A 27,164-nucleotide genomic window follows, 5' to 3' on the forward strand; every position below is an offset into this window, starting at 1 on the left:
TCTCTTTTAAGATACAACTCTGCACATTTATACCTGTAGGTTAGGGCTGGGCGATTAATCGAATTAATTCGATTAATCGTCCAGAACGTTGAAATCGATTTGATTTTTTGTGAAAATCGTAAATTCGATTTTCACAAAAAATCATTTCAGGCTGCGGTGTCGGGGAGGAGCTGAGAGAAGGGGGGTTGCGGTGCAGGCCGGCGGGAGAGCCGTAGAGGGGCGGTGTGGGTGAGCGGGGAGAAGATGCTGGGTGGCCAGGCTGGAGAGGGGCGGTACAGTGCCGGCGGCCTCCAGCCACTGACAGCGCCGCCGCTGATCTGCCCCCGCCCCTTCCACTGAGCGTCCCACTCCCCTCCCGGCCAGATATGGAGGTCCCGGGTCTGTGGAGGAGGAGGAGGCCGCAGGGACTACAGTAGGTGGTGATCGCGGCGCTGCTCGTCCTGGAGCTATACAGCGGGATCGGGGGGCTCGGTGCAGACCCCCGTTCCCGCTGTATAGCTCCGTGACCCGCAGCTATGCGATCACCACCTACTGTAGTCCCTGCGGCCTCCTCCTCCACTGACCTCCACTGACCTCCTCCACGGGACCTCCATATCTGGCCGGGAGGAGAGCATGTGTGTGGAGGTGAGAGGAGGAGGAGATGTATGTGCCCTCCTGCTCCAATCACCTCCAGCTGCACCAGTCACCCCCCAGTCCCCTCAGTGTCCCCCCAATCCCCTCATTGTTCCTTCAGTGTCCCCCCCCCAGTCCCCTTCAGTGTCCCCCCCCCCAGTCCCCTTCAGTGTCCCCCCCCCAGTCCCCTCATTGTTCCTTCAGTGTCCCCCCCCCAGTCCCCTTCAGTGTCCCCCCCCCCAGTCCCCTTCAGTGTCCCCCCCCAGTCCCCTCAGTGTCCCCCCAATCCCCTCATTGTTCCCTCAGTGTCCCCCCCCAGTCCCCTTCAGTGTCCCCCCCCAGTCCCCTTCAGTGTCCCCCCCCCAGTCCCCTTCAGTGTCCCCCCCCAGTCCCCTTCAGTGTCCCCCCCCAGTCCCCTTCAGTGTCCCCCCCCAGTCCCCTTCAGTGTCCCCCCCAGTCCCCTTCAGTGTCCCCCCCCAGTCCCCTTTAGTGTCCCCCCCCAGTCCCCTTCAGTGTCCCCCCCCCAGTCCCCTTCAGTGTCCCCCCCAGTCCCCTTCAGTGTCCCCCCCCAGTCCCCTCAGTGTCCCCCCAATCCCCTCATTGTTCCTTCAGTGTCCCCCCCAGTCCCCTTCAGTGTCCCCCCCAGTCCCCTTCAGTGTCCCCCCCAGTCCCCTTCAGTGTCCCCCCCCAGTCCCCTTCAGTGTCCCCCCAATCCCCTCATTGTTCCCTCAGTGTCCCCCCCCCAGTCCCCTTCAGTGTCCCCCCCCAGTCCCCTTCAGTGTCCCCCCCCAGTCCCCTTCAGTGTCCCCCCCCAGTCCCCTCATTGTTCCCTCAGTGTCCCCCCCGTCCCCTTCAGTGTGTCCCCCCCCCAGTCCCCTTCAGTGTCCCCCCCCAGTCCCCTTCAGTGTGTCCCCCCCAGTCCCCTCATTGTTCCCTCAGTGTCCCCCCCAATTCCCTCAGTGTTCCCTCAGTGTCCCCCCCAGTCCCCTCAGTGTTCCCTCAGTGTCCCCCCCAGTCCCCTCAGTGTCCCCCCAGTCCCCTCAGTGTCCCCCCAGTCCCCTCAGTGTCCCCCCAGTCCCCTCAGTGTCCCCCCAGTCCCCTCAGTGTCCCCCCAGTCCCCTCAGTGTCCCCCCAGTCCCCTTAGTGTCCCCCATTGTCCCTCCAGTCCCCTTTAGTGTCCCCCAGTCCCCTTTAGTGTCACCCCAGTCCCCTTTAGTGTCACCCCAGTCCCCTTTAGTGTCCCCCAGTGTCACCCCAGTCCCCTTTAGTGTCCCCCATTGTCCCTCCAGTCCCCCAGGGTCACCCCAGTCCCCTTTAGTGTCCCCCAGTCCCCTTTAGTGTCCCCCAGTGTCACCCCAGTCCCCTTTAGTGTCACCCCAGTCCCCTTTAGTGTCACCCCAGTCCCCTTCAGTTTTACCCCAGTCACCCCTCATCTATACCTGTACTACTACACCCCTTATCCACTATACCTCCACTCCTACACCCAACGTAGATGGAGGCACAAACATGATTTCCTATACTATATGGGGCCTCTGTTACACTGGAAATCAATACAGTTGTTGTCTAAAATATTAAAATAGTATCTGATGCTGCAGGGAGAAAATGTTCTGTTTATTTAGCAAAAAAGGAAAAAAATCGAGATTTAAATCGAGAATCGTCAAAAAATTTAAAAAAATCGAGATTTTATTTTTTGCCCATATCGCCCAGCCCTACTGTAGGTACCTAGATTGTGTATGCCATGGATGAGGAACCTGTAGCCCTACAATTCCCATGGACAGCCAACACCAAAGCTTTGACTTCCAAGACATGATGGGAATTCTGCTTTTGCAACTGCTGCAAGTTCTTCATCCCTGAGGCAACTCATTATTTGGACATATTGCCTCCATTGTCAGTCATATATCACCAATATGTCATAAAGTTGATAAGTCAAAAAGTTGAGAAAAATAAGGAAGGATGTACTGAATATAATTATAATTGAAACCAGGCAAGAGTGTAGCAATGAATAGAAGATATAGGTGCAATAGCATAGGATTATAGGACTACAGTCAAGAAATCCAACAACTATCAGGAAAAGGACATTGGCCGATGGGCAGGCTTGCTTATTTTTGAAGGAAGAATTGACGTTTGCCTGGAGGATCTGGAATTAATAGAAAACAGACATCAAGTAACTCAGTTGACTGTTGAGAAAGAGGCTTTGAAACATAATACCTAAATAAAGTAGGCTTGTATTGTGTCTGCTTTTGACAGCCTCCGGTGCTTTACTATACACAATTTAGAAGGCCTTTGCTTAAAATGGAAGACAAGTGTCCACAGAACGCTACGATCCCACATGGAAACCAAAGTAAATAATGTAACATTTACTCGTACGTTGAGTTTCGCTGCTCCTAAAATGATGAAACGTGTCAGCGTAATAGCTAAGTACGTATAGGAGCTGTCTGTTTTCATCATAAAGCAATATTTGCCATTTAAAATGAACCATTATTAAGAATAGGATCTTTCCCAACCCACGCACGGCGCACTATAGAGTCCATTACATGATAATGCATGTTATATTTCACAATGCATAGAGACAATATTATAAGGTCACCTCCACTGTATGAAACAATAATAGCAATAATAATAAGCCTCTGTTTATATTGGATTCAGAGCCTCTGTTGGGGTTTCTGTAATCTTTACGGTATTTTCGATGGCAAGAATAGAGCAGACTGCAGTATTATTCTTGCCATCACAAATACCGGAAACCCAGTGGACCTCATTAAAGTCAATGGAGTCTATCAAGATTCGATAATATCTGTTTGCAAATAAGCCCGGCATGGCTGTCCAAACTCCAGTTATTTATATTCTTTGACTAGTCACTATTAAAGGAAGTTACATATAAAATGAGAAGTAATAAAAAACTAAGTAACAAACAATAGGAATCATTGTTTGCAATTTTACAGTGGGTAAGACTTAATAGGCAGAAAGTGTGAATTTTTGTCTAGAGGACAGATATGTTATTTGTTTATTGGAGGAATCTAAATAAAGTTGCATAAACCAGTTACTGACTCTGAGCCAATGTCGATATAAGTATGCGGTGATGTAACCGGGCGACACATAAAGACAAGTATGAATTAGTGAAGAGATGGCTATAACTTGGTCAGGAAGTGCGAGGTGATACACTCCCGATACCGTCCCTCATGCAATCTCTAACCCTCTGTCCAGTGGTGTAGTCATATAGGTCCCAGTGGGTGCAGCTGCCACCGTGCCCATGAATTAGATGATTTATGTGCCCCCCATCATCTCTTTAAAGTGAATGTGCCAGCAGTACATTCGCTTTAAGACTTTCACATGGATTGAATGGCCCCGGCGCAGGGATGCCAGTGCTGCCGTCCTTTTTTTTTTTTTTTAACTGCGGCCAAGCTCCCAGGTACGGCGCCATTCTATTCCCAGGCACTGACTGGGGCTGCAGCACTGGAGGTGGGCCGGCCTGCCCCTAGTAGGAGTAAACTCCTGCCGCTCCATTGATTCTAATGGAGCCATAAAGGGATGGGGGCTTCCCCCGCTGGGGGCGGCTTCCCCATGCCGGCGCCATTCTGTCCATGTGAAAGTCTTAAAGTGAATGTACTGCTGGTACATTCGCTTTAAGACCAAGCCAATTGTTTGCATTGGAGTTTGAAAACCTTTAGCTACTCCCCTCCTCTCTCCTTGCCCGCTTCTCGCACAACCATCTCTAAGATTTATCCTGAGTTTCCCCTGTAGTCTGGAATTCCAACCCCCAACAGGCTCTCACCTACATCACAATGTTCAAAAGCAACTTGAAAACCCATCTCTTCAGACAAGGCCATAACCTATCATAACCTTACTACGGTCATACTGCACTGTTACCAGCTGCCCTCGCTCCTACTATCTTCCTCCCATCACAATGTTAATTTTAAGCTTTTGCGAGCAAAGTCCTCTCCCCATGCCAGTGTGTCAATTTGTACTTCATTTTACAATATAATTTGTCTGTTAACCCTTCATCAGAAGTACAGTGCTCTGGGGCATAAATTAATATTAAAGGGGTGCTCCAGCATGGGGGAACTTTTTTGGAGGGACAGGGGAGGTAAGTGGACATCTTTTATTTCAGCCACCTCCTCCCCGATTCCAGCGGCAGGTCCCGCATCACGGCACTCCGGTTCCCGGCTGCTTCCGGGATTCTGACGCCGCCAGAGACGCTACGTCTCAGGGCCGCTTAGCCACTCAGTGAAGGAGGCGGGATCCGAGCGGACTTCTCACGGATCCCGCCTCCTTCACTGAGTGGCTGAGCGGACCTGAGACGTCACGTCTCAAGCCCGCGTCAGACACCCGGAAGCGGCCAGGAACCGGGCACCGGAGCGCAGTGATGCGGGACCCGCCGCTGGAACTGGGGAGGTAAGTGGACGTCTTTTATTTCAGCCACCTACTCCCCGGTCCTCCCCCCCAAAAAAAGTGCCCCCACACTGGAGCACCCCTTTAATAAATAAGAGGACATTACTTGAAATGACCTTCAAAAAGCGGAATGGAGCTCTTAATGTCAGGGGCAAATCTAAGGGTAGAAACAACTTTGTTCTATAGGATGAGTGCAGTATGGGTGAAGACCTGCAGACAGGAGTTAAATGGAACGAATCAGCACGATTGTGCTGATATGGTTCCCAGCAGCACAGTATAGAGTTACTGTACAGCTCTCCGAGACTACCAGCTGCATCTGCAGAAGTAGCTTTACATTGGGGAAAAGGAGTTTTATTCCGGTGCACAAGCCCGGGAAAGGGGTGGCAACTAGTCATCTGGGTGGGATCTGCCCGTGACTAGTCAAGGCTCTCTGCCTATCAGCGTGCTCTGTGGAAATGATTGACAGGCATCATCCCCGCACTGCTCACCGTCAGGCAGAGAGCTAGTCTTGGGTGTTTCATTGCCCTGATGACTAGTTGGCGCCCTTCTCCCAGCCTTGTGCACCAGAATAAAACTCCTTTTTTCCCCAAGTAAAGCTACCACTACAGGCACGGCTGGTAGGCTTGGGGAGCTGCACAGTAGCTCTATACTGTGCAGCAGGGAACTATATCCCTTTAAGAGCACGTAAGGCAAAATAAACTATTGGGTTTGGGGTAAATCAAGGGTATAAATGGGTCAATAGATGGAGCTGAGAGCTGAACTGTAGTAAGGGGTAGTAAGGGGTAGTAGGGGGGGGGGGCTTTGTAGACCAGTAATGAAGGATCTAACAGCATCTTGGCTAGTACGCTCCTGTCTCGGATACGGCATGTGTATCTGAATTATGGTACTTCTTTTGCTGGCTGTTGAACGGATCTTTACCCATAGTCTGTAAGGAATATTATTCTCTCTAGTGTGCACATCGATTATGTGTTACTTAAAAAAGTGTAAACCTACTGATGAAAGTGGCGTGCCATGCTTTAACTTCAATCAGGAAGCTTACAAGAGGCGAGAAGCAGTGGGACGATTGACCTTTCACTTTTTGTTTTCCTGCTTCTATGATGGAACAAAAAAAAAAAAAACAGTCGATGATACAGATGTGAACACAAGACCTTACACACACCGGAGTAGAAAAGATATCGGGTTATGATCTTAAGTACTGAAGATGTGGCGGTTACTTTAACAGCATGGATATGAATATTGATCTATCCACAAATGATAGTATATTGATCGTCTGTGCTTGTTTTACCTTAGGAATTTATGACTAAAACATCCAAGTTCTCAGGTTTTCTTTTCTTTTTTTCTTCAGATGATGAACCTTGTGCACAGACACACAATGCAGAGGAATCTAAAGCAGACCTCTCCGCCTGCAACGTAGAATCAGGTCAGTGGATTTGTGTATTCTGTTGATAGAAAATTCGCTTTTTATAGAGGATGATTTATAATACTATCATATAGACTGGGAGGATATCATCTCTGCAAAGCTATAGGATTAAAAAATAATGTATAAAATGATATCATACTTTAAATTATTTAAACATTAAGGGGGAAATTTATTTGAAGCTGGTCTTAAATTAGCCCTGCCCCCTTTTCCCCGGCCGAATTAACTAAGAGGCGCATGCCTCGTGCCCAACCCTGCACCTGGCATATTAAATCTACACCAGCTACCCCAAAGTGAGGTGTGAGATGAGGCCATGCCCCTCCCCACCTTGCCACACCCCCAAGCCCCCCCCCCTTCCCAACTATTGCGTGGGGGATTCGGTAAGAGCGCGCCATGGAGAACGGGCGACTTTGTGCCTTCCCCTGACATATGCCCTGGATGTAGGTTTGATGAACGCCCTTCTGAGTGCCGATAGACTAAGCTTTTTTTTAAAAAATTTCAAAATGTCCCCAAAGTTTAAAAAACTTCACATCACATCTCCTGAGAATCCCACCATTTATTTGGTGCACAACTCTTCTATTTCTTCAAATTGCCATAATAGGGTGACAAAATGTATTGCCCATTACTGTATTACCGTAAGCCTCCAATCTCATATGGAGGCATCCAAAGATTTACCGACTCTATACCTGTATAAATCCAGTGTTATCTATAAGATTTTATATGTGAGAAGCATTCCTTCTTACCTGATGATCACTTGTTATTGCAAAGGTTCCATGTGCCCATTCATTTTTCCTTGGAAACCATGTAAATAAGTCGATCAGAACAGAAACCAGTTTAAAGGGGTACTTAGGGCAGGATATTTTTTCAATATATGCCTGGGGATAGGTCGTTTGAAAATAATTACACATACTCCCTGGCTCCTGCACCGCTGACATCTTACCAATCCGTCCCGCTGTTTGCCTGCTTACAAGACATTGCAGGCCCATCCAAATACTTAACGGCTGCAGCGGTGTCCAACCTCAGTTACTGATTGGCTTTGTGGGCCTGCAATGTTACGGCGGCAGGGCCCGGAAGCAGCCAAACAGCAGGACAGATCGGTAATATATCAGCAGGAGTGCAGGAGCCAGGGAGGTAAGTATACTTGATTATTTTCAAATTACCAATCCCTGGGCACATATTAAAAAAAGGGTTCCTGATGAGAAATAGTTTTGTAACTTTACAGAAACAACGCAGTCTATATTTACTGATGTGGTGACATTGATTTATGGGACCATGATAAAGGATGTTGACTGAATCCATGTATAAATATAAGAGAAGAATTGCTGTTTAGAACCTGAGGAGAATAATAGCTGATGGCTTAGGGTTTCTAAGACAAAAAAAGTGACTATTAACTCACGCAACAAGCTTTTGCACAAGAAAAATCAAAGTCTCTAATATTAATCCAACTACATAATGTAGCAATATTGATCTCAAGCCTCCCTATACAGCAAACAAAGCCACGGCTAAGCATTTTTACTGAAATACAGGCTTGTGTACAGCTGCCAAATAGTTGATTACAGCATTAGCTGATTGATTCCAGATATCACAAAGTGATAGCTGTTTTCTTTTTGGATAACCTGATAGATACATTTTATCTTTGGAAGGGTAAATTATGTTTTTTAGTAAAAGTTAAGACTCACTCTTTACAAAAAAAACTTAAAAAGGAGTACCTGGGGGCAAAGAAAAAAAAAAGGTAGGGCAGTGGTTGGTGGGAACATAATAATGAAGTGATACCCCTTTACCGTCCTGTCCCGATGCCCCGCAGTGCCATCTCCCAGTCCTGTGATGCCATGGCCTCACTCAGTCATTGAATGGCTGTGTGGGTTTTTCCCATAGTGTCATGATGACACAGGAAGAGTCAGGAGACCAGAGGGTAAGAGTGAGCAGTGGTGCTGCGGCTGAGGAGGCACCAGGATGGGTAAGTATTACTTTATTATGTTACTAACAACCCCTGTCATCCCTTGTTTTTTTTTTTTTTTTTGTTTTTTACATTTTCCCAGAGTACCACTTAAAAGTATAAATGAATTAAAGGACAACTCCAGTGTACAAAAAAAACCTCAAACACACACATTTTATACTCGCCATCCCTCCGGTGACAATCATTGCTTGAATCTCCTGTCGGTCGTATCCCTGTCAGCTCTGGGCGGTTTTCTTATTTTCTGTTATTACTCATGATCATATTATGTGGTGATATAATTCCACACTGTTCCAGCTTCCATTGACTACTACTTTATGGCTACAAGTAAAGCCAAAGGGGGACATTTATCATCCCAAAAAGGTGTATTTTTTGGTGGAAAATTGGCAGATGCAAATAAATTTATTTGCAAATGGCCGTTATGCATACAAAATTTCGCATCTAGACATTTTCCGCAAGCTTTGACAGGGGGGTGGGGGTGGAATGGGGGGTGTGGACTCTCCATCCACCTAATTTATAATTTTTCTCACCGAGCTGACGTAGGTTTCCTCGGCACACACACTGGTTCGCACAGGATTTATGTAGAGGCAGTACGCCTCTACTTAAATCAGCGTACTGTCAGCGGTCGGGTACATTTTTAAAGGGGTTATCCAGCGCTACAAAAACATGGCCCCTTTTCCCCCTACTGTTGTCTCCAGTTCAGGTGCGGTTTGCAATTTAAGCTCCATTTACTTCAATGGAACTGAGTTTCCAAACCCCACCCAAACTGGAGACAACAGTAGGGGGAAAGTTGCCATGTTTTTGTAGCGCTGGAAAACCCCTTTAAGCCCGGTGCAGAAAATACCGGACATAATATATGTCCCCCAAAGTCTTAATAAAAATTAGATTGTGCAATCATTTGTGATGTTTGCCAAGTCTTCTGCTCTCCAGGAGCAAGTAAGCACCAACCTGTCAGGTCAGAGTTCGCTTGCTCCTCATTCCCCGCTCACTAACGCCACTATTACACACGCTGACAGCAAGCGGGTTAGTGCGGGGGTGGCTGCAATAGCTGTAGGGGGATCTGAAGATCGTCCGGGAAGCCAATAGGAGATAGCTGCGATATCTGCTGCCTCCACTCCTCTTGCACGGATACAAGGGAGACTTGCTATATAAAAAATACATATTTATGAAAAGTCGATGCCATATATTGAATTCTATTTTCAATCTCTTCATTACCCAGATTTTTCAGATTTTATTACAGTAAATTTTTGTACTGCTATTTCAACATTTGCCTGTATTGCCAATCTCTTTTAAAAGCCAGAAAACCTTGACATTGTTCCTATAAATCTTAAGTTAAGATTGAGAATGTAAGCATTTTTTTTTCCCTAGTCTTCTTTGCCAGAGAACATAGTTTTCCTTTCCGCTGGTGCTGTAAAGATTAGGGAGAAACAACAAAAACCTTTGTTTTCTTTTCTCCATTGTAATTCATTTTAGATCTTATTCCATTAATGACTCCACAGTTTAGTTTATTAGTTGTTTCTTGATAACAAGGAAGTGTTAATAACCCCATTCATCAAAGCTAAACATTTGGCTAAATCTCTCATCTGCATAATGAAAGCGTAACTGCGGCATTACTGTGACATTCAAGGATCCTTTTTCAGCTCTATAGAAATGTATATATCATGGTATTGGTATCTTAATAGTGTTATTTATTATCTAGACACCCTTATACATTAAAGAAATGTTGGCTTAGCCCTCAGGGCTGACCGTCTATTATGTACAGGGGGCTTCTGGCGGGCTGACATCACAAGATGACCCCCAACAGATCAGAGGATTGAGCATGTTTAAACCTAAAATCATCAGGCACCCACCGACGATTCCACAAATAGCATACTTTATGCTGTTTAAACAAGGGCTGCAAGGACATCGGTTACGATGTCCCTGCAGCCCTTGCTAAACGATTATAGGGACGTGGAATAGGCCCATTAAATGAGCGCCGATCTAGCAGATTGGCGCTCGTTTACATTATTGATCGGGCCGTGGAATAGGACCCTAAGGGCCCTATTACACCAAAAGAGGTCTGACAGATTATCTGACAGATTTTTTTTCAGCCAAAGACAGGAACAGCCTATAAACAGAGAACAGGTCGTAAAGATAAGACTGAGGTTTCTCCTCTTTTCAAATACATTGCTGGCTTTGGCTGAAAAAAATCTGTCAGATAATCTGTCAGACATCTTTTGGTGTAATGGGGTCTTAAGTAACTGTCCTATTAGACAAGCCGATGGCAGCCGATCAATAATGTAAACGAGTGCCGATCTGCTAGATCGTCGCTCGTTTACTGGGCCTATTACACGGCTTGATGATTGTTTACCAAGAGCTGCACGGACATTGTTAGCGATGTCCATGCAGCCCTTAAGCCCTTTTTCTATGGGCTGACTTAGAGGAGCAAACGAGCACTATACTAGCACTTGTTCCCCGCTCGCTGCCGCCGCTATTTCACGTGGCAGCAGCCAGCCGGTGAGTCCAGGGGGGAGGCGCAGGGGGGAGGCGCAGGGGGTCTGCCCGGGGGATCGCTAGATCATCCGGGCAGCCCACAGCATTCAGCAGCAGTCTGCTGAAGCTGCTCCTATTCCACGGAGCGACGGCAGCAGTTCGTTGCTCTATGAGTCAACATGTTTGAAAGACAAACGACGCAACAATCAGCCGACATGAACAATGTCGGCTGATCGTTGCCTTTTATTCCACGGGACGATTATCGGCTGCATTCAGCCGATAATCGTCCCGTGGAATAAAAGGCAACGATCAGCCGACATTGTTCATGCAGCCGACATTGTGAATGCAGCCGATAATCGTTCCGTGGAAAAGGGCCTTTACCTTAAACTGTTATACATTACCTCTCCACGTTCCCGGTTTTCTTCTGCCCTCTGCTTACTTCCTGGCCCCTTGACTGTAGCTTCAAAGCTGTCTCTGAGCTGACAGGCCACTCACTGGCCAAGACAGCCGTAGCCATTGACTGGTTGAGCGGCCTGTCAGTTCAAATACTACTTCAAAGCTGCAGCCACAGTATCCGGAAGCAAGCACAGGGCAGAAGGAGACTGGGAGTGCAGAGGGGTAACGTAGTGATGTGCGGTTGGCAGGCAGTGATTTTGGTGTCAAACCTAAAGACACGATCAGCCAATGATAAATGTCATTGGCTGATCATTGTCCCTATTACACGGAGCAATAATCGGCCCAATCAGCCTTATTTGTTTGATTATTGTTCCATTTAATAGGGTCTTTAGGGTTTGCGAAACCCCGATTGCTTTGCGACTCTCAGTGACTGAAGAAACTGGATGCAACCCTGCCTAAAAAACATGGATACAACCATAGGTTCCCAAAATCCTCAACCCATGGAGTTTGTCTCCCTAGGGCGGCTTCCATCTCCTCCATTCACCAGGTGTCAAATGCCAAGCGTAAAGTTTCACTCATCTCTAAGAACACCTTTCAATATATTCTTTAGCTTTCTATATGTATTTTATTAATCATAAGCAGTGGTTTTTCATTTTTTGTATTATACTCATATCCTAATTTATTTTCCACAACTCTGATCTTAGTGATTATAGTCACAGCAGGGTAGAGTTAAAGCTAATGTATCAGCTGTATTTTTCTTTTTCTTTTTTACTGACTAGAGCCAGATATTTCTTCTTATGTTTTAATCATTTTCCATTTCCCGATTTGTAATTTTTTTTAATATAAAGTTTTGGACATTGTGATAGGGGCTGTCATCTTGTCCTGAACTGCTTTTAACAGCATTCAGGGATATGCTTTACAGCAAGCCCCATAGATCATAGGCAACAATAGACAAGACCTGACCCATTCAGATGAATGAGAAAGGCTTCTGGGCATGCTCACTGACCTTTATAGAAATCATTGTACAGGGAGGGGGAGCAGCAGCTATTGCGTATACCTTTTTATAATCTAAATACTGGTATAATCTTTGATTGTACTCCTGTCTGTGTGGCTAGGAAATGATCTGTACAGGACAGGATTTTTCTTTTTACATTTAGGCCTAGTGGACAGAAGGGAAACTGCAAGATCAAGAAGTGCAAGATCAAGAAGTTCATCATAACAATCTAGTTCACTATGCTGATCACTTAGGCACAGAGGCGAAGCAAAACGAGTAATATACTGTGTATAGCTGTAGCCCAGCTCAAATGGGGCCAATTGTCATATCTTGCCATGTCCCCTTTGTTGTATTACAATTTAGCTCCGTTCACTGCTAGAGAACTGAGCTGCAAAACCACATCCAAACTGAGGCCAGGTGTGGTGCTGTTTCTGAAAGAATGCAGACATGTTTTTCCTAATCCTGGATAAACCCTTTAAGAAGTATGTGTTTCTCACACAGGCCCAAAATTTTAGGAATTTTAATATTAAATGTTCCAAGTTAGCTATTTATTTTTATGAACATGAAATATATGGTTTTATGCTGGAAGTTCTCCTTCACGTAATAAAGTCAGTGTGCTACATTTAAATATTGGATTATTCGGAGTGTGAGAAGTCAGGCGTCCTGGTTATTCTGAAAGGGGGGGGTGGTTCCAGAATCCATGCTTCCAATGTTTTCTCTGTAGATCAGAGTGTCGCCCTTCCTGTGATCTATCTAAAATCCTAAATGAGTTCATGTTTTTTACAAGCAATCAATAAGCACTCATCTGAATGAACCCTTCAAGTGTACATCACTTTATGCTTAGCGACAATGAGCAAGAAGCTTTGTTTCTGCAAAACATCAGTCAGCGGATTATTTTAGGTATTGTGTTTACTGACTAATTTAACCCCTTTATACTTAAAGGTGACGTATGGCGAAATTTTTTAAGTAAGTTTTGTATTGTCTCTTGGGAAAATGCCTTATGGTGGGGGGCTGGAGGCCGGTCTCACCGCGGGCACGGGGAGAGGTAAATTCCTACATTTATCCTTAAAAATAAGGCAAAGGAGCTCGACTGTCAGCCTTTCCTTTTGATTAGTGTTGAGCAAACTTGTGGAACATTTGAGGGGAGATTTATCAAACATGGTATGAAGTGAAACTGGCTTAGTTGCCCCTAGCAACCAATCAGATTCCATGTGGTCCCTTTAAGAGCAACATGGGTCCCTTTAAAAGCGACATGGGTCCATTGCCTTTTGGAGCGACTTGGGTCCCTTTAAGAGCAACATGCGTTCCGTCCCTTTAAGAGCGACTTGGGTCCCGTCCCTTTAAGAGCGACCTGGGTACTTATAATGGTAAAGATCATTGCTCGGTTACCATGACAATCTTACTCATGTCAGGAAGGAAAAATCATTAAGGACCTTCCATCTTCTACATCTTCTATTGGCCAATAGTGGACATGTGACTGTGTGGATGTTGTAGACATTGCCTGACAAGACCTTAGAATTTCTATTGGTTGCTATATTTCAGGTATTTGCATATGTGCTGTGATTGGCTGTTAGCGGTTAGAGTGTGGCCAATATTTCCAATGGGCCATTATTTTCTATGGGAAATTCGGGGTCTTTAAATGTGAATTTCTTAAAAACGAAAAATCTGATAGAAACAAAAAATAGCACACCTCACACCGCCGAGGGCTACGAAACGCAGTTTGAATGGAGTCTGTGCGCAAAGCGGTTCGGGCTGTACTACGCGCAGAAAAATGGCTGGAAGAAGAAGAAACGGAAACGGAAGAAGAATACGGATTACAATATAGTGCTTTTCTAGCACTATAATAATAAAAAGATATTTAAAAAAAATTACAGAGGAAAATTTGTATCTCCGAGAAATGCCCCCACAGTATATACTAAAATGATAGTCATATAAAGGTGGTGTGGTCTCAATTATTAAAACATTTTTCCTAGCCACCCGTGTTTCGCCATACTGGTTTTCTCGGCAGGTATTGGGTACAGTGAAGTGAGACAATATTGCTGCATTGTTTATATGAAGCATATAGAGGCAAGTTTTGCTCTATACGCGTCTCTGTAGGAGATGGGGACAGCTGAACTTTTATATTTTATACAGGTCACAGTGGTCAGACCTCCAAATCATTAGTTCACCCACCACTAGTAGGATTTTTACTATAACCTAAACGTTATATACATTGGTATAAAAGGTTTAGGCAACAGGTAAATCCTTTTAGTGGATCTTAGTGGATTGGCTGCTGTATCATATGAAGGTAGATTACATTATTGCTGCAGGCCTGGTGTAAAAGATTTGCAAGGCTGTAGTGGTGGTGCATTTATGGCAAATATAAAATTTACGCCTATTTTATGCTGGTTGCAGCTCTTATTTACTTTTCTGAAGATCTCCTTTAAAGTGTCACTGTTTACATTTTTTTTGCAGAAATCAATAGTACAGGCGATTTTAACAAACTTTGTAATTGGGTTTATCAACCGAAAAATGCATTTTTATAGTGAAAAAGCAGTTTGAAGCTCTCTCCCCTGTGTTCATTGTTCTCTATGGAGAGGGGAGGGGTGGAGGGGGAGATAAGGCATCAAAACAGGACAACAAAGAGCTAATTTACAGCTACATCACCGGGCCATCTCCTCTGAGGTCAGCACTGATCTCTCTGACCTCTGAAAAGCAGGTCTCACACAGTTCCTGCTGTGTAATCCTTTGTTCTCTGGTGCCGACTAATCTCCTTCCTCCCCCCTCCCCTCTCCATAGGTTAGACGGGGCCCAACTGATTTAAACCAGTCGAGATTTCCCGATAATGAGCAGTAAATGAGAGAGGAGGGGGGGGGGGGGGGCTGGGGAAAGTCTTTTTGAATGCAGATAATGGCATATTTGCCTAATAAGCCTAATTACAAAGTTTCTTAAAATTGCCTGGACTATTGATTTCTGCAAAAAAAAAAAAAATTATATTAAACGACAGTGACATTTAAAGACTGTCTGACTCACAGGATCTGGATCACTTTATAAAAAAATTAAAACATTGCTCTGATCTCTACATACTGGCTTAGAAAGCAGCACCAAATTTCAGACCTAGAAATGGTGTTAGAAGATGGAGATTCCATTTAAAGGGGTGAAAATCTCAACTGGTTTCAGAAAATTATATAGATTTGTAATATTTGTAAACATCTCCAGTCTTCCCATACTTACCAGCTGCTGCTTGTCATGCAGAAAGCACCACTTCCTTCAGAACATACAGTAACAGATAAGTACTGGAAGACTGGAGATTTTTAAATCAAAGTAAATAAAAAAATCTATCTAACTTTCTGAAACCAGTTGATTGGAAAGAAAAAAATTTTTTTTTTTACCCCTTTAAAATGCCACCAATTACGCCACCTGTGCACCATATTGGGCGCTCAACATCTAAAGATTCATGTCAATGGTGAGAAGAATAAAACAAAAGTTGTAGGAGAAGAAAATCTGCAGTTGATGACTGTGCTCTGGGGTTTTTCAAAGGTCATTCATGTAAAGTGGGCAAATGTCACATGTTTCCTATCGCGAGTTTGATTATTCGTCACAGCGGGCACAAATGCCATTTTTATAGTAATATATACAGTTCCTGTCCATCTAGCAGACGAATTGTTTTACTTCAGAGTGACGACTCGAACACCCCAAGCTTTTATGTTCCGTTAGACATTTTCCTGCACAATATAACTCGGCCTAATGTATTTGCTTAGTAGTCACCCAGGTTATGTTCATTGTCACTTGAGAAGCCACAGACTCGATACTTATTATGCCGGCCCAATTGAAAGTACAACTGGCAGGTTACACACCATCAAAGCCACTGGAAATCTCTTTACATTTTCGCTTTCTATCGAAGGTGACAGCAGCTGCCAGTTCTTTAAGAGAACCAGGTAAAGCCGGCGCTAAATATGCTGCGATGAATAATGTGGGTTTTAGGTATAATGAGGAGCGTAAGCTGCTCAGGGCTGAAAATGTGGTGGCTGAGGAGTTCTGAGAGGAGACCACATGTTGGCATTGAATTATGTTGTTTCACACCGGAGTTAATCTGATAGATGTTCTTTGTTCATACAGAAAAACAACATATTTACAATCTATTTTATGCGAGCGTCATGATGTGTTCAGCCATAAGGTGCTGCCTGTGCCAAGTAAGGAAAGCTCTGCTTTATACTCTAGAACCTCACGTGCTCTTGGTATTTAATCACTTTATAAATGAAAAGTTCTACAACTTTCGAATATACTTTGCATTTAAGTTCTTCGCTATTTTTAAAGGCAAACTATCAGCAGGTTAGACGAATCTAACCTGCTGATATGTCCCTATTGCACAAAAGGCGCAGAGGATGATGGTATCCAAAAAAAAAAAAAAAGTCCACCCACCCGTTAAAATCGTCCTCTATTAGATTCCTTGGATACAATTAGAGATGAGCGAGCATGCTCGTCCGAGCTTGGTACTCGTTTGAGTATTAGGGTACTCGATGGTGCTGTTACTCGATACTCGAGACAATGGCGTCTTCCCCTTCCTGCATGTTTGGCGTTTTTTTTTTCAGTCAATCATCATGCAGTAGAGGCTTTGGAAGCTCGTAGCATCATGTGGGAACCCTACATGTCGATAGCAGCGATTGGCTGGCCATATCAGATGACCTGGGCATATAAGAATCAGGTCCCACGATGCTAGCGTCAGACACAAGCTGGATGAGCATAGGGAGAGAGCTGCTGTCTGTCAGGGAGAGTGTTAGGCAGGGAATTAGTGTGCGGTTAGGCAAGAACCCAACAGTCCTTCTAAGGGCTTAAAAAGGGCTTAGACTTGTAGTGCAGCTGTCAGTAGTCAATATGTCCTGTTGCTGACATTCTCTTGGCTTGCTGGGATCTGTAGTTCAGCTATACCTATCCTCACTGTGTGATTCGCCAGCCTCAGAGGCATCCATACATGCTGCCCCTGCTGTTTCCTGTCCATTTCCGTGGGGTTTCCATCATTTTCTGAGGTTTCCAGGTTTTCAGGCAACCTTCCCTGTGAAGAGCTTTGGTCCTCTGCAAAAATGCTCAAGTTTCCCATTAACTTCAATGGGGTTTGTTACTCGAAACGAGCACCTGAGCATCGGGAAATATTTGTCTCGAGCACCTGCGCATTTTAGTACTCGCTTATCTCTAGATACAATCTATAAAATCTTTGACGGCTAAGACGCCGATACTTTCAGTACGCTTGACAGCTGTTTTGTGCAATTACAGCACTTCCTCTGGCCAGAGGAAGTCAGAGAAAGTGCGGTAATTGCACAATTTTTCCTCAAGACGCTGCAGACGCAACGAAACATGTTGAAGGAGCTACAGGCAAATTTTTTATAGCAACAGCACACTGCTCCACCGTATTCACTGACATAGACCTGGTTTGGTTCTACTGCATATGGTTTATTTGGTAGCAGTTCGACTGTTGTGTTTTTAACCCTTTTTTTTTCTAGCAGTTGATACACAGTTTTTATTCGTATATAAGATTAAAATTTTGTCCCAGGCGTTTAGCCTGAGGGATTGGGAGTATAAAGTACAACTGGTGTCACAAAAAAAAATAGCTCATGTGAGTCTGTAGGTGAAAAAGTGCAAGTGATATGACCTTTTAAACATGAGGAAGGAAAAACAAAAGCACAAAAATGAAAACTGGCCTGGTCATCAAAGGGTTAGCACCCCAATTCCTCCAACCCCCCACCACCACCACCACCACACACACACACACACACACACACACACACGCACGCACGCACGCACGCACGCACGCACGCACACACACACACACACCGCTTCTATACGACCACCACTAATTACTGGAAAGAAATAGTTGTGACCATAGGGAAGCTCGATAAAACTTCATCTTATGTCGGTGTTGCTTAGATTTTCAGTTGGCCCATAAAATAACAAAAACATTTGTGTTTTATCCCAGCACAATTACAGTCTGCCCAGAATACATTAATAAAAACAGCTGTACTATTCCAAATTCAATAAACAAGGCGATTGTTAGTATTACCAGAAATAAATTTAAAAGTTGTCGATTTTAAAACCTTTGAGATGTTTTTCCATTTTGGAGCGGTCATCATTTGCATCTCCAGTTACTTCTGGAAACAACATTTTTTTTTTTTTTTTTTAAAGCATTTGTTTTTGCTGAGTGCTACATAGATTATCCATTGAGTATTTTTTTTTCCCCGTCACCTTCTGGCCCCACTTTTGCATTAAACAACTTGTCTAATTTACATATTCATGATGCTAGATGTAGAATACAGTTCTCGCTTTGTGGTTTGATGAGTCAATTAGATCAGACGTCTCTTTGCAGGTCGTCTGTGCAGCAATATTTTTTGAAAGGCAAGTTTTTTTGGTTTCCTTCTTTCCTTCCATTAAGCATTAGGTGCAGATTATTTGGTTTAATCACCTTTATCTGAAAGGCGGTGAACATTCTATATTAGTTAATACACATGGATAACTACACAAGGGCTTTCTTTTTCAATAAGCAGTTTGTTTCTGGTCAACATACTCTTTGTACACTTTTTTTTTTTCCATTTAGGTAAATGGGGAGATTTTTCAGCTCTGGTGTTTTTCATAGGAAGAATACTCTTATGTTATGGGTGCCGATTATCGTGTTTTATTATATTTTTTGTGTATTCAAGAAGTTTTGAAACAGCAGTGTAATTAATACATTTAAAGGGAATCAATCACGTTAAAAAAATGGCTATTAAACTAGGAAAATGTGCTGAAACATCACCCAACACACTTCCCATACATTTAGAAATTGGCGCGCCGTATGTTAATCATCCCCAAGTAGTCATCCGGGTGGTGGGCCGTTGGCAGGTAGTCACCGTCCCCTGGGAGATCCTGTGATGTAATCACGTTCCTCTGTGCGTGAGGGACGTTGTTCAAAGGGCAGTGAAGCGGTGACGTCATCTAGAGTAGTGCCGTAGTGCACATCGGCTTGCCTATGTTCTCGTAATGCCGTAATGCACAGTACAGTGAGTCCCGTTCTGTGCTGTAGGCGGCGTGCCGAGGACATGTGCTGCAGTGTGCGCTATGGCACGCGCTGATGTGCACTACGGCAAGCCTCTGAATGACGTCACGGCTTCACTGCTGTATGAACAACGCCCAGAGGGTCTGATTATATCGCAGGATTGCCCAGGGGATGGTGACTTCCCGGCAAACAGCCCATAGTCCAGATGACTATTTGGGGGGTGATTAACATATGGTGCGCCAATTTTCTAAAAGTAAGTTTACAAGTTTTCCTTTGCAGGGACGCAGGGGATAGGGACATGTATGGGAAGTGTGCTGGCTGATGTATCTGAACATTCCCCAAGCTTATTAGGCATTTTTAATGTGATTGGTTTCCTTTAAAGGAATTTTTTTTTTAAAGCATACTGTACATCATGTAGTGGTGAGGGTCATGGTCATAATAAACCAAAAGATACAAGAAAGAAAACAGGACAATAAGTGTATAATAAGTAGACAATTTTAAAGCTTGTCATAATATAACAATATAACAGGAATGGTATGTAAATAAATAATGTGTACCCGTTGACCCAGCTGCCACAACCAGCGCTATGTAATATGGACAAGCTGAGGCCCCATGCAGGCATCCATGACTGTTTCTATAGTCAGGAAACACTGATCATGAATAGAGATGAGCGAACCTCGAGCATGCCTGAGTCGATCCGAACTCGAACTTTTGGCATTTGATAAGCGGTGGCTGCTGAAGTTGGATAAAGCCCTACGGCTATGTGGAAATCATGGATATAGTCATTGGCTGTATCCATGTTTTCCAGACAACCTTAGCGTTTTATCCAAGTTCAGCAGCCCCAGCTAATCAAATACCGAACATTCGGGTTCGGATCGACCCGTTTCGCTCATCTCTAATCATGAAGTGTTTTAGGAGGCTTCAGGAAACCCTGAGTGCAAAAATTGATGAGAAAAAAAAAAAGCCATACTCACCTGCAGCTTCTCCCTCTCACTTCCTGCACTCGAGTGATGTTACTCATGCTTCACAATGTCAAAGGGGAGAGAGCAACCTCTTGTGACCAGAGAATATAATGCTGCCTCCTGCCAGAGTGATTGACAGAGCCGGGAGCCCGGTGCTGGATTTAACTGTATGCGCTCCTGATTAGGATCACATACAGTTAAAGGGACAGTGCAGCACCCGGAAGCACTTGCCCGAATGTTAACACTGTCCCGGGCTAGCTAGCAGTGCATTCAGAATTCCATCCAGTTTCCAGATGTGAATCCGGAGCTGTCCAGTATTCTGGATGATCCCATAGGGCTGTATGGGCATCAGTGGTGGAATTCCGAGCAGAAATGGAACAGAATCTATAAAGCGTGACCATGCCCAATACAGCCTTATGGGTCAGGAAATCTATCTGGATTTTTACTGAGACAGCCCCCATGCTCATGTCAGGAAAATGTATCCAGTTATAACACGCCTTATACCTCAGAGTTGGGGTCTGGGATACAGGTTGTGGTCTTGGTCATGTCAGGGTCTGATAACTTAGCACTTTGCTCTGCATTTCTATTTATACAGAGTCAGCTTGCGCCTGTTATATAGTGATGGTTGTGTCAGCTGGGTCAAAGGCCATATGGGCTTTATTTATATACTAGATACTATTCCCATTATGCCATTTATGCCATTAGAGTATAGCAAGCTATAGTTACGATAGTCTTGTTGTCATGTTGCAGTGTATTTTTTTGCATGTATTTATAACAATTTGTAATATTTTCTTTTACCATAACCTCCACATTACAAATGCTTTGGTGTCGTGGGAATCTGTCCTTAATAAAGTTTATTTGTATAAAATTTTTGTGCGCTGTTCTGTAACTGCATTGGGAATACCTTAAGGTGTGCATATGGTGTACGTTTTCAGTCCTTGGGGCCTGTTAAATGGAAAGATTATAATGTGAAAAATCTTTATATGGACAGTAGTGAATGATGGTGGATCAGCGGTGTAATATCAATTTTCTCCCAGGACAGCAGTGGACATTGGTAAATGAACATCCAGTGAGGTATTAAGATGGACAATGGGGGACATGTATCAAAAGGCGAAAATGCCTTTTTTGCTGCAGATGGGGCAGATTGGCATAAAAATATTTGCAAAGGGTATTTTTGCAAATATTTTATTTGCATCTGCCCCATCTGTGCCAACTTTGCCAGTAGGGCGGAGAGGAGGGGGGAGTGCGGCAACACGCAGAGAGGGCGTGGCCTCTTTATTATTTTTCTGGCAGAAAAATGACACTGAAACCTACGCCAGCTCTGAGCCCTGTGCGATCGGGATTAATGTAGAGGCAATGCGCCTCTACATAAATCCCCTGAGCTCCGGAGCTGCGGGGACATTTGTAAGCCCGGTGTAAAAAATGCCAGACTTTATAAATGTCCCCCATTGTGTTCACTGTGACTTCCTATAATGCACACCCGGCACCCATTTACTTGGTATACTGGACAATGGCGTCACTGCTCTCTCAGAAAACCACCCACAATCCACCCTCCTCTCATCTCTGTCCCTATCTCTCTGTATTTGTTTTCCTGGTCTATCTGCCTGCTGCAACCTACTCTCCACTATACACAGCCGACTGGCCGCCTCCAGGAAGCCAATCACCTTATATAGAGGGGGAGGGGGGTTGCTGACATCATAGTGGGGTCACCATGTTTAGCGAATTTGCAAAGCAAATCTGGCAAATTCGTGAATCGCTGCAAATCAGAATTTGTCAGATTCGCTTTGCTCATCTCTAATCGTTATTATTATTGAATCTGTGAATTCTTTACTAAAAGACTGCGTTAATGTCACATAAAAATGTCTTTACTTCCCTCTATTGAAGACCATGGAGAGAACCTACAGTAGAACCGTTTGACATTCATCCTAAACTATGGCTATTATTGCTCCCGAAACCACATGAATTATCTTATCTGCCTTCACAGTCTATGACAGGCTTATTGTTACCTTGCATGATGAAGAATTTTATTTCCTCTGCTCTTGATGTATAGTATATGAGAGATTTAGTGTATATGACAGGATGCTTACAGAAGCTTTTACCACACTCCTGTGTTTGTTTGCGGAATATTCCTTATCAGCACTTTTTGACTTTAATCTTAGTAAAGTTGCATGTCAGATGTAAGTGCACATGAAACTTTCTAGGACTTGTTTTCCCCTGAGTGATATTTCTAAGTCATACATACTGTATAACAATGTCAGGAAGACGCGGGTGTAAATTCAGAAACACCAGCTCAAAACACTAAACACTTTTTAGACATAAAGTAATGCTGAACCACCAGCAATGTCTGTGCGGTGTAATTTATTTCATCCTCGACTACATCCATACATTTTGAACCTTTTACATATGGACCCAGCTTTGCCCTCCTTGTTCCTATTTGTGTCCCTCCCTGCACTGAAATATCATGTATGAGACCTGTAGTGCAGTGATATAGTAGATGAGCCCCTACAATGATTGACGGCAAACTGAGACCCCTGACTCACAGTGCCTGTCTCTGGTGGCGGTCTGGTTAGAGAGTCCAGTGTACTTACACCCAGTTTCTCCGAAAATTAGGCATAGTGGAGGATTTACAGGATAGCTTAAAATAAGGTATCCCCGAAAATATGGCATCCCCCGAAAGTAAGACCCCCACCACCACCCTCTGCCACCATGCTGCTACCCTCTGCCATCCTCCACCATCAGCCCCTTGAGATCCTTCACTGCCAGCGCCGCAGGCATACCAATGGTCCATGGCCCCCACGTCCCTCTACACATCTTGTTGCACACCCGAGGTCACGTCATGCCGCACACTCATGGTCATGTCCTGCGCCATGTTCCGAGGTCCCGCTGCTGGGTGACGTCACCCAGCATGGATCCTGCCTGCACCAACCACGTACTGAGGACCCAGGACTTTGTTGAGTATTCTTGAGTATTATTCTTCATGGAAAAATAAGACATCCCCTGAAAATGTGTAAGGACCCTTACATGATGCTGCACAACGTACAGTTTGTGCATTAGAAGTAAACTATCCATTACTATCGTTATATAGGAAGACATTGTTGAAACGCTGGAAAGAAAAAGATGTCTATTATTTTGTGCTGCAGCGGGAAGAACCTATATATTTATAATGTAACTGCTATAAACAGGACAACCTCACCGCTTCCACTACTTTCTATTACACAAGATTTGAGATCCTTTTTCTAGTTTTTATTTCAGGTGAACCGGAGTGTTTTGGCATATGATATATATCAGGTAGGAAATCTAAGAGAACACAACACTTAAAATGCCAGAGTAAAGTTCTTTTTAAAGTGTCAAAAGCCATTACTAAGAAAACAGCGCTGAACTAAAAGTCACTGCTTTACATTGCACAGATCAGACATGGACAGCGTTTCATAGACAATTCGAAATTTACAGAAAATACTTCTACAAAAGCTCTATTTTTCATTAACGTGTCAGGACAATGTAAGCCACAATTTATTGGAATTGTCAAAGTCTTACTATAAACCATATGCAGTGCACCACATTTATCATTGTGTATCCGGTGAGATCAATCTATCACATTGTTAAAGCGAATGTACCATCAGTACATTCGCTTTAAGTTTTGCACATAAATAGATATGGCCCCGGAGTGGGGAAGCCGGTGCTGTGTGTTTTTTTTTTTTAATTCTAATGGATAAGTGTCATAGAGGTGAGGGAATTTCCTCCCACTGGGGAGAGACCGACCCACTTCCAGTGCTTCACCCCCGGCCGGTGCCCTGCACCGTACGCAGGAGACGGGCCATGGTTCACAAAAAGGACTGGGCACTGGCTTCTCCATGCCGGAGGCGTTCCATCCATCTTAAAATGTACTGGTGGTCCCCAGACACCTACAATAACTAATAGTTGAACAATCTTCCGGCAATCAGTTGTCTCTCCTGACCCCGGCCCCTGTCCTCCCCATGCACAGGTACGTTCAGCATGGCCAAGCAATCCTGTGTTCTCTATAGTAGGAGAGGGTTAAGCTGGCTTTGATTTTCCATCACACCCGACACCTACCGATCTCCACAAACATCCTCTCTCGGTGAATAATAAAGCTTCTACATACTGGTCCACGATGTCTTCCTGGCTGCAGCCGCCTTGAGAACTGCAGAGACAGTCTCTGAAGTAACAGGCCGCTCAACCAATCACTTTAGATACTGGCTCTAAGGTTCCACCTGCAAGTGCAGGCAGAGACCAAGAAGATACCGGGAAGGGGGCAGAAGCACAGGGGAGTGTGGACAGGTATGTGTAAGCTTTATTATTTTCTTTACAGATTCATCAGCCATCACCCACACATGACTATTACACGTAGCGATGCTCAGTCGGTGGCCGATTATTTTTCGGCAGGACCAAAAGATACGATGAGCTGATCATCTTTGCATTTGCTGATCGTTGTCATTATTACATGGGGAGATAATCTGTCGAATCAACCTGGGGGCAGAGCAGAGGTAACGTAACTACATCCCAGAGGATTCTGTGGCTCGTCCCTGCTCACGGCCGCGCATCTTTGCCCGTTGGCGAATTCCACCGTCTGCCGAAAGATTTGACATGTCAATTCTTTCAGCGGACAGCAGAATCCGCCTGTGCATAGAATTGAGTCTATGGCACAAGCAGAGATGCGCGGGGACGAGCGACGGAATATGCTAGAATTTCTCTGCGATGTGAACCCACCCTAAGGATTTGTGAGGCATCATGGGGGGGCAGAGGGGTTTTGGGGGGGCAGTCCATGATATACGTCCAGGTTACGGACCATATATGATGGACATGTAAATGCAACCTTTAAATAAGTGAGCCATGAACTACAGAAGATACCTCTGCTTCCCATGTCTTGGTTCCATTGGCTTCCTTTGAGGTTTACCTATTATAAGCAATGGAAAGTGACTGAGAAACAATTTGAATCCGCAGCTAGAAATGTTTTTTTCGGTACACATTATCTAGATGCCCACCAGGTATTTGAGCGCGGAACACCAAGCTGAAACATTAGCGGAGCTGTAAATACATCTGAGCTGCTCCTCCATAATGCTGGTCAGCCTTCTGTTTAGGTTTGTTTGCCTGCAGTCACAATGCTAATTGATACAATTGTGTTGGCACTCTATATTCTGAATAACATAGTAACTACTCAGTCAATCTCTATAAAGATGTTAAGTAGCGCTGGAAAATTACACAAATCCAATGAAGCAAACGCAACAACCTTCAATCACTCCAATTACGCCTGGTAAATTAGTGATGAGAGGGCCAAATTCGGTTTTAACAGAACAGGACAGAAGTTTTTGCTGTGTGGCTATCCGGGAGACGCGGCGCTTTTAGGGACATCTATTCTGATCGCTCATGAATAAGATATCTATTAAAAGCAAACCTTTCATCAAATATTTATATCCAAATAAAAAAAAAAAAGTCTACATGCATGCCAATGGTCTATGCCCTATCAGCAGTATAATGGAGGTAGAAAATAGCAGTTTTTGTGTGTTTTTATTTTTTAATATATATATTTTTTTATAAAACCTTTTATCTCCCTTATTGATACAGTATATCTAAGCGTAATATGGTTGACAGCCGTTGCAAATTACTTTTGCGTAGTCCCTTAACCAAAGTATTATTTTTGCTTAGCACCAGACATTTGACGTTTTCGTTTAAAGACATGTCGTATTTATTATTTATGTGTCAATTTCATAATATTCGCTGGAGCAATGGATTTTTATTTTAATGTTTCCACAGCAGATTTTTATGACTATACAATTGGATGCATAAGTCTAAAAAATTTTTGACTTTTAACGTTCTGTGAAATCATCCCACAAAATCCTTACAGCCGCTGTATTAGATTGTTAGCCATCATTTACTATGGAAAGACTTTGTACTTTTATTTATTTTGGATTATTTATGGTATATTGTAGATAAAAGATTATAGCCGTCTGGATGCGTAATCAAGGAGACGGTGGTGTCTGTCTATTGTTATTTAAAATGATGATTTTGAATAATATGCACTAGAATTAAAGGGGATGTCCAGACTGTTTTTTATTTTAATTTTTTTTAGGTGTATGCCTGGGATGGAGGTGATTAAAAACAATAACCTGCACTCACCTCCCTGGCTCCTGCAACACTTCCAGTATTGTACTACTCAGCCACAGCTATGTGGCTGCTTTCAGGTTTAAGGGTTAGGATGTCACACGCCCTCTAAGCCAATCAGTGGAACAATGCTGCAGCTCCTGATTGGCTAAGCAGGCTTATGACATCACAACCCCTAAAGCTGGAAGCAGCCATACAGCTGAGACAGAGTGGCAGCACAGGAGCCAGGGTGGTGAGTGCAGGTTGTTGTTTTTAATCACTCACCTACCCAGACATATCCGTAAATAGCATGATAGCAATTTTACCCACCTTCAGTCCAAGGCTAAGATTTCCAAAATATTAGAAAGACTAAACTTTCATCAGCACTCCAGTCTTCATATAAAACACATGAATTTTATTCCAAAACATAAAAAATACCAAATGCGGAGTTATAGTACAAAAATACATATCATCATGGCAAGAAAAACTTGGGATACCAACGCATTTCGGTTCTAAAGAAGCATATATATTAATTTAATGCAATGGCTCCTTAAGATAATTTATTGTATGACTCATACCACTGGCACCAAATGGACCCAAACTGTCTTTTGGATCCCTATTGTTTTGACAGTAAGAATGGTCTTCATGCAGTGCTCTTTTTTCATTCCCCACCTCATTCCTATCATATAAGTTTGCAATTGCTAATGCAGTATATGGAGCATTGCTAGAAGGAAGATATGCTTATTGTAAAGCAGGATCCTCCCTCCGTCTGTATGAGGCTTTTATTTATTTTGTTCATGTCTACTCTACTTGTTTTATGTTGTGCACTTTATTAGTATTTGATTTGAACAGTAAGGCAAAATAATACCTAC

General features: G+C 43.9%; 1 protein-coding gene across 3 annotated transcripts in view; it reads left to right on the forward strand.

Moving 5' to 3' along the window:
- The window catches only part of MACROD2 (mono-ADP ribosylhydrolase 2), a 1,633,627-nt gene that overhangs the window by 1,562,000 nt on the left and 44,463 nt on the right, over positions 1 to 27,164 (forward strand). For all 3 annotated transcript variants that reach the window (XM_069954330.1, XM_069954328.1, XM_069954329.1), the window contains one exon: positions 6,344 to 6,418. In XM_069954330.1, the coding sequence (XP_069810431.1) occupies positions 6,344 to 6,418 (75 nt within the window). The remainder of the gene's footprint in view (positions 1 to 6,343; positions 6,419 to 27,164) is intronic.

Source organism: Dendropsophus ebraccatus, chromosome 15, assembly GCF_027789765.1.
Source record: "Dendropsophus ebraccatus isolate aDenEbr1 chromosome 15, aDenEbr1.pat, whole genome shotgun sequence".
Classification (NCBI taxonomy): Eukaryota; Metazoa; Chordata; class Amphibia; order Anura; family Hylidae; genus Dendropsophus; species Dendropsophus ebraccatus.